The sequence below is a fragment of the Acanthisitta chloris genome, unplaced genomic scaffold (genome assembly GCF_000695815.1).
Source record: "Acanthisitta chloris isolate BGI_N310 unplaced genomic scaffold, ASM69581v1 scaffold5510, whole genome shotgun sequence".
NCBI lineage: Eukaryota > Metazoa > Chordata > Aves > Passeriformes > Acanthisittidae > Acanthisitta > Acanthisitta chloris.
In genome coordinates, this window is record NW_008652084.1 from 1 (window position 1) to 8738 (window position 8738).

The window sequence follows — 8738 nt, forward strand, 5'->3', positions numbered from 1 at the left end:
GCAGGTGTTTTGAACACCTCTCAGCAGTACTGAAGCACCACACTGCTTGGTTTCATGCTGTCAGGCCACTGCTGTCCTGAGCTTTGATGTGTTTCAAGTACAAATAAGGTTAAGTCTTGCAAAAACATCATAAATAATTTGGTTTTCTGCTATAACTGTACCTTAAATCTCTCACATTCAAGTTATAGAAATTCTGAGAATTTATCCCTTCAGTATCTCAGTAATGAGGGAGCTTTGGCAATACCTTCAGAGAAATCCTCCTCTGATCTTTCATATATGCTGTCTAGTCTTGAATATAAAAGGAAACTTATTTTTAGTGTGACATATTTCTTTGTAAGTTCCAATCCCTGAATTTCTGAAAGTAAAAATAATTCTAGGCGAGTGTCATATTGCAGGATGCTGACAGAATCTGAAGAGGGCTCAGGTGGCTTCCATACAAATCTTGCTTGATCATGTGAAGAAAAATACAGTAAGACTTTTACATGTCAACATGTACAGAAGAAGCAGTTCTTTTAAATGAACTATTTCCTGAAATATTTAGAATTTCTTACACAAAGGAGCTTTTCTCATCAATTCTTCTATGGAATTTGCTAGTTAACTGTCCAAAATTGAGAAGAGACAGGAAAATTCTCTCAGGTGGAGCAAGTTACTGTACCACTGAACTCTTGCCTGGATAAATTGCCTTTTAATAATGCTAAGTAGATTCTCCCTTGAGTATATTAAGGTACTCCCTTGAGTATACTAATTTTAATTAATTCCCTTAACATCTGAAATACTAAGAAACCACAACACTGAAATTTATCATGTACTGTCTATTACATTTTTCTGTAACCCTCTCCTTGTCCTGGGAAAATTAATTTTTCTAAGAAATGAAATAAAATCAGTAAAACTTACCTGAGGTAGCAGGGACTGTTGTGGTTGTAGGCAGAACTGTAGTTGTGGGTAACTTCTTTGGTCGAAATTTGTAATGGCCAATAAAACCATCAGCTGTTAAGCTTAAATCAGACAAAAACTGAACGAGCAACTCATTTCTCTCAGAGAGAATAGGCCTGAAACAGAAAAAAAAAGAATATTTCCATTCTTGTGAAAGCCAAAGGCAAAAAGCATTTACAGTATTCTTATTAAAAAAAAAGGAGTGTTTCACTTTAATTATGGTCTGAATGTAGTATCTGCCTCCAGACTAATGCTGAAATACTTGGTTCTTTGCTGGTGTTCTGAGGGTGAGGATGAATCATCTACAACTCTGATTCCTGAAGGTTATGTCAATATGAGTATCATTAAATTCTTCTGTGTGGATTCATTGCAGACATGGAATATAAATTGGCTTCCATGGAATGGAAGAGACCAGATTAACACAGTGAGAAAATGCATTGAGGAAATTCTCAGTAATTGTAAATGTTGGGGTTTTTTTTAATTTGTTTTTGTTTAATGAAAAACATATTGCACATTTGGAAGGGCTGAAGAAAATGAATTCAGTGTTGGATTCTGTAACTCTTCAACAAAACTACCAAAAATGAAACATTTTGGGGTTTTATTTTTGCAGGCTCACTGTTTGTCAGTGATTGGATATTCATTACCAAGGCCTTGAAGAGCTGATGGAGTTACTTTCGTAGGATTTGGAATGTCATTGACAAGCACTGCTTAGGGTGTTAGTTTTCAGTTCACAACTTCACAGAGCCCTCTGTGATACCGACTGCCACTGGGTGTGGATGTAGTGCAGTGAGATTTCCTTCCAGATTACTGTTGGGAAAATCCTATGGAACACAAATCTAGCCAAAGCAGCACTTCTCTCATTCTTTTGAGCTTTCCATGGACCTTGTGTCAATATTCATTCATGGTTAGTCACACAAATTTTTTAAGCACAAACAGTTTCTGGAAAGAGGAACGGACCTTATGTCAATATTCATTCATGATTAGTCACACAAATTTTTCAAGCACAAACAGTTTCTGGAAAGAGGAACTAAAATACATATAGGTTCAGAAGAATCTTGGTGAGGAGAAAAGAAAATCGCAAATGATTTTAAGATGCAGTTTTACTAAAATGGCTGTGTTGTTTCTTCCCTGCAAGTCTGGCAGAGTGCATGAGCAGGACTTCTTCAAAACACTTCATCAGGCCTTTGAAGAAAAACTTGTTATCATCTCCCTTTTCTTCTGGCAGATTTTAAGATTTTAAGAAATCAGTTTACTCTGATGGCCAAGTCTGACATAACCAAAAGGAAGTGCCTGATTATCTGGAATTGTCCAGATTTACAGCTGCCATGGCAGTTGCTCAGACTGTGCTTTTCTTGCTGCAGAACTGACACAGCATGTGGACATAGGAGGGCACTGATTATCAGCTGTCTGAGAGTTTTGTTCTGCTTCCTGAGCACCAGGAATACAAGGCCAGATGTGAAAAACTGACCCAGTCAGTGTATCCTGTCTTCAAAAAGTGGCTGAATGGAAAACGAGTCAGATAAAGTGAGGAACAAGCCAAGGGCCTAGAGACTTCAGCTGGATCTCTGTACTTCAGTGTCTATGACAAAAACATACGCACTCAGTTATGTTAATGTTCAGCTACCATCAGAATTGATATTATACCAACATCAACAGCATTAGGATTAGTATTGGGGTGATTAGACAGTGCCTGATGAGGCTTGTGGGACAGGAGCGAACGTGGGTTAGAGCCAGGGCTGGTCACAGAGAGAGCCAGAAAAGAGAAATCCTCGGGAGAGACGAGATACTAAGCAACTCCTACCAGTTCAGTCAGAGGTAGAAAATGTCCTGTTTAATTTCCAAAGCAATAATCTTTCTGAAGCCTAGCACAACACTGCAGCCAAGTGCCAGTGGCAGGAAGCCGATCGCGCGCGGTCACTCACGCGGGTGGGCTGTCGCCGCAGTACTTCCCAATGCGCTTGGCGTCGTTGATCTCCCCACCGTTGAACACAGCCACATAGTCATATCTGCAGTAGTTGTCTCTCTCCACATCAAACTTCTCGAACTTCAACTCTATTAGCTACAGGGAAAATGTAAATAACTCCTTAAGGTTTTGAGATGCAGAATTTATTAGCACTTCTTGTAGTAAGTGACATCTTCATATGAAGTACTATTTGATTTTTCTTTTCATAAAGGAAAACTGAATCCACTCAATGGTAAAGCATTTTAATCCATGTGACCTCTCCAACAAAGAGTTCAATGTATGACTCCAATACTCCATAAAACATTTTGTTTTCAAACATATGCAAGTAACTTCTGATCGAGTTATTTTGATGAGTGAATGAAACAGCAGTAGGCGTTAGGTGTTACGTTGCTTTTAAAATAACTGTACAGAAAAGAGCTTTTAGTGTCACTGCATCATTCCAGATATGCTAAAGAAAAACCAAAGCCAAAGTTGGTAAAAGCTATTTCACTGACTTCATTAACAACAGGGATTGAATCACTGTGGTTGCCAATGCTGTGTATACTTGATGCAGAATGAAAAAGGTTAGAAATGAAAATGCTGATAGGAAGTAAATCAGCAAAGAGTAAGGCTAAAACTAAGAGAAATTAAGCAGTTAAAAGAACTGCATTTCCAGGTCAGATTTCCAGAAATGTTGAGGCTTTACAAGCCATAAATGAGAACTAGTATAACCCTGGTATTTCCAGTACTGATGTTATTATCTCCAGACTTGTGTTTATGGAATTTTCTACTTGATGAAGGAAAACAATGGACAAGAAAACAGAAAGGGAATCTACTACTCTGAAATGAAGTCGTGCAGAATGACTCTCTCGGTTGTGTGTAGCGAGGAAGGGAAACACAACCTAACTGCTCCATGGAAACAGAGCTAATTTATGCATTTTGGTTGCTTCTTCATATGAAGCACAACAGGATTTAAATCACCTTCCCATAAACAGCACAAATGAGGTTTGAATGACAACACTGAAATGTGTTGATTGTAGACATGCAGGATTTCTTTTTAAAGGTCTGTCTCAAACAAAGATGATATTAAATCTTCTAAGAGTGTGCAAAGAAAAAGGAGTCATTAGTACATGGCATACACCTTACTTGACTTACTGACTTAGTAAAAATTATCTTGTTCTACATTCATAGTGATCATAGCCTGTTATCACCTGATGTCTGAATTTTGCCTGGATATGCTTTTGCACTATTCAGATGCTGAAGGCATAATTTTGTTTCCCATAAAGTATGAGTAACCTTGGGAAACTCAGCTTCAGAGATGACTAACAGGCTTGTTCCAAAACCCGCAGCAACATGGAGAAAAAATGCACTTTAAATGGAAGTACCCATCTAAATAACACACTTGTGATCAAAAAAGACAGTGTAGAAAGAAGTAATGCAGCTGGGAACAGAAATGCTAAGTTTCTGCAGAGCAGGCAGAACAGCTGGCCATAATAACTACCTTAGTTCATAGTATCTTCCTTAGTTCATAAGTGCACTTTGCACTAATAAGTATTTCCTGATAGAACAGAAGCTCTTCATGATCAGGAGAAGCTCCTCCATCTTCCGTAATAAATGAAGTAATCAATGCTTTGTATTCAAAGCAACAAAACAAGAGTGCCTTGTTTCAGTTCTCACGTGCTTATGAAAGGGAAATAGAGACAACAGCACCGAAACTTTGGCAAATAGAAGACTGAAGAGCTTTCTATGTGCTCTTGAAGAGAGATCCTTATTCACTACTTCCTCAAAAATGGCTTTTGTCACTGTCAAAATTCTGCCTCGTTTGCACGCGACAATCACTCCTGCAGCACACGAGTAACATGTATTTGGAAACACACAGATTTATGTAACAGGATCAACAAAAGGCACAGGATATAATGCCCTTCTTTTTATGCTTATAGAGCCTTTCTTAAATCTTCTCTATCAGCTTAGGAAAAGTTCTTAGGCTTATCTAGAGACACTTGGAAAGAACCAAAGTAATCTGCAATTTACAGATAAGGTTTTAAAAATCACTGCCTATCTATGGGATTGTTTAATGACCTGTATCTAGCAAACAAGAAATGTGTATTAAAGAGGAGTACAGGAAGGACCAAGCTGACAAACTGCTTCAGTTCAAGGGAGAAACTATCTTGGTAAGTGAAAAGTATGAAAGATCAGAAGAATATATTTATCTGGGGCAGCTTTTTTTATTTCAAGGCTTACGTTCATGAGCGGAAGATGAAGAGGAAAGTCGTCTTTACATGTAAATGAATTTAAAAAATCTGGATGTGGCAAGAAAAGCAACCTACCAAACATGCTTGACAACCAAAACATTCAATCATTGTGGACCTCCTGCCAAGGTACAGAGCAGATGGCTCAGCAGCAACCAGAAAATGTGGAGCTAGGATTGAGATTAGCTCTACAGCGTAGGGAACACGCTTGTGTTTGCCATGTGTGGTAAATGAACCTTCTTGGTCTTCGGGTCTTAATGGAGTGCCAACATATGTTCTGGCATGTGTGGCAAATGAACCTTCTTGGTCTGCTGTCACATCTCTTCGGGCCTTAATGGAGTGCCAACATATGTTCTGGTGGCATCTGGCTAATTAGGCAAGCACCTTATGAGACAGAGCCTTCAAAATATGAAACAAACTATGAAATGTATCCTGAAAATCCCTTTCCAGGACACAGCCAAATATATTCCCTGTGGTGTAAGCAGAATAACAAATGAACCTTCTTGGTCTGCTGTCACATCTCTTCGGGCCTTAATGGAGTGCCAACATATGTTCTGGTGGCATCTGGCTAATTAGGCAAGCACCTTATGAGACAGAGCCTTCAAAATATGAAACAAACTATGAAATGTATCCTGAAAATCCCTTTCCAGGACACAGCCAAATATATTCCCTGTGGTGTAAGCAGAATAACACAATTTCAGCTTTTAATAAATTCCATCAGCTCTGCCTGAGTACCTCAATAACAAGTTGGAGCAACACCAAAAATGCTCAGACATTGTTAGACTTAAACCCAGCACTGGTCATCAACATGTTTGGTGCTGAGATCATCACCTGCCCCAACTTAATTTGCATGATGTTTTGTTAATCAACAAAGTAATCTTTAAAAAAACCCCTTGTTTAAAAGCCTGACCAGTCACAGATGCTTTAAGAGGTTTCCCTTAGGGGAGTGTATTGGTGCATGGCAGAGGACACGCCGTGCTGAGGAAGCACAGGAGTTGCTGGAGTGAGACAGATAACACGAGTGGAAGGTTTGGCAGCGCTCGCTGCGTGTACCCGACCTGATGTTTCAGCCAGACAGCGTTTCAGTGCTCAGGCAGTGCAGGCAGCATGGCACACAGGCTCAGCTGCTGCTGGGTGTGAGTCCTTGCAGCAATGGCAGCTGAGCTGCACTGGCAGAGTGATGGCAGAGCCTCACCTGGTTCTTTGGAGCGACGATGTGCCAGGAACAGGTCACTCCTGCTGGGTAGTCTCGCTCTGGCCAGTTGGGCGTCTGGAAGGACCCGGAAGGCTTGTCCAGTCGTCCTCCACAGTACTGATCCCCTGCAAGACAGCACACCATGCTGACCAGAGCACAACAGGGGAGCCACAGTTCATGTAGAGCTCCAGTGTTGCTGCAGGGCCTTGGTGAGGGAGGTCAGCCAGTCCCAGATGGTTCTGGCCACCTCTGCCATGGCCCCACCACAGGATATGGCTGAGCCATTCAGCTCAGCTGGTGGCACCTCTGGGAAAACATATTTAATAAAGGGCAGGAAAAAAAAAAGAAAGTGAGAAGCCTTTCTGTGAACACTGGGGCCGGAGGAGAAGGAGAAGCTGCAGGTACTGGAGCAGGAATCTCCACAGCTTGTGGGGCAGCTGTGGGGCAGCTGTGCTGGGGCTGACAGGCATTCCCAAGGGAACTGCAGCCTGTGGAGTGTTCACAATGGAGAGGGGTGTATTTTTCTTTCGTATCTCCTCCTCCCAGTCCCAAATTACAAAGCAACATCAGGTATGTAATCCTGATTTACAATATGATTATGATACGTTTTTGATAAATTAACTCTATCAGGCCACAGTTGTTTCATATATCTTTCAAAAGGTTATCAATACAGGGCTACAACTAGAAAGACTGACAAATTACTCATCACCTGCACTGCATCTGCCCAACAACCTGTCTAATCTGGTATCATGCCGATAGCAAAAGCCTTGAAAAGAGTCACTCCCTGTGATACCACCTCCCTGTGACCTCCCAACCTCTCACAGGTCATACTCTTGCCAAGCACCAGGCAATGCCTTTATGTGTAATAACATCAAATAAATCTTTCTTTGATTTTTTTTTAAAAATCAGTGTAGAAATGGACAATCCACGATGTCCTCTGGCATAGAACTCCACCAATTCACAGCTCACTGAGAAAAATCACCCTCTCCTTTCCTTTGCAGTCACTTGCTCATCTGGTTTTTGTATTAGAAGAGACAGGGACTGTGCTCCCCATTCCCTTTCTCTGTACCTGTCATAACTTCAGAGCCCTATCCTGCACTGCCTTTGACCTTCTCGTTTCCAGCATGAAAAATTTCATACTGTATACTTGGTCGTTGTACAGGTGATGTTGTTTAACTCTATCATACTTGTTGTCTCTGACTGCTTTAGATGGTTTATTATATTCTGTTCTGAGATGGGAACATGAGAATGGCACACACTATTCAAGACATAGATGCATTGTGGATTTATAGTGGCATCATTTCTTGTTGCTATTGTTTGGTCTCTATTTCCTTTTCAAAAAATTGCTAAGTTTCTGTTTCTTTTTGATACCTAATAAGAACTGGATCGATGCTCAACTACTGTTTTCATAAATTTTCTATTTTAAACCTAACATCTCATTCCTAAGAAGTAATAGTCAATTCAGAGCCTGTACTGTACACAAAGTTAGGGTGTTTTGCCCTTTTTTGCAACATCCATCTATATTGAATTGCCATTTGAATGCCATTGAAATTTGCCATTTCATGGACTAGCTATTACCATTTTATGACCAGGCACAGTTCTGCTACTCTTAACAATAGTCAGCCCTTCTCTTTACTAGTTTGATTAACTAAGATGGCTAAACAGTTACACTTTGCTGTTTGCTAAGCAAGGTAATAAATACATTGAACAGCACAACCCCTAATATCTTTGGCATCACATCTTTTTAAGCTTTGATGTGGCTCTCCATAGAGCTCTAGAGCTATATTTGTCTTCAGCACATATACAATGGTTAGTTACCTCTTTCATGTGGTTCTGCTGCAGAAAACTTTGCAATGAATCCACTTCCAGCAGTATTAGCATCTGAAGTCATCTGCACCAGCATTTTATTGCTGTTGGATACAAGGGCACCTGGTTTCACAGTACCACAGAACCGGCCGATGCGTTGGCCGTTGGCATGGCCATTGTATATATCCACGAAATCGTATCGGCACAAGTTGTCACTCTCCAGGTCTAAATATCGAAAAGAAAGAACCACGACTTTTCCTTCTGGGACCTGCAGAGAGAGAGAGAGATTGGGAGGGAGAGAGAAAGAGAGAGAGAGAGAGGGAGAGAGGGAGAGAGAGAGGGAGAGATGCATCTTCAAGTGTGACTGACGCCACATATCTCAGATGTTTACATGACTCTTTTCACACCCTTCACTTCTTGCCAGTTAAGCTCTTTTTTGTCAACTATATTCCAGGCAAAGCAGTTTTTGAAGTAGTTTGGACCAATCATAAATACAAAGCCCTGGCCATCATCTTCTGATCCATAGTATCCTCTAGTCAGGTTCCTCTAGTATCCTCTAGTTGGTTATAAACCATCACTGCTCAGTTCAGCTTGGCGCGTTTCTCTTATTTCC

At 40.6% G+C, this 8738-nt stretch overlaps 1 protein-coding gene across 1 annotated transcript in view; it reads right to left on the reverse strand.

The window, feature by feature from the left end:
• Nucleotides 1–894: 894 nt before the first annotated feature.
• PCOLCE2 (procollagen C-endopeptidase enhancer 2) overlaps nt 895–8738 on the reverse strand; it is a gene marked incomplete at both ends in the record, with an annotated part of 15507 nt that continues 7663 nt past the window's right edge. Inside the window, 4 exons of the mRNA XM_009075759.1 lie at nt 895–1049; nt 2856–2992; nt 6320–6444; nt 8138–8393. Of these exons, the coding sequence (XP_009074007.1) occupies nt 895–1049; nt 2856–2992; nt 6320–6444; nt 8138–8393 (673 nt within the window). The remainder of the gene's footprint in view (nt 1050–2855; nt 2993–6319; nt 6445–8137; nt 8394–8738) is intronic.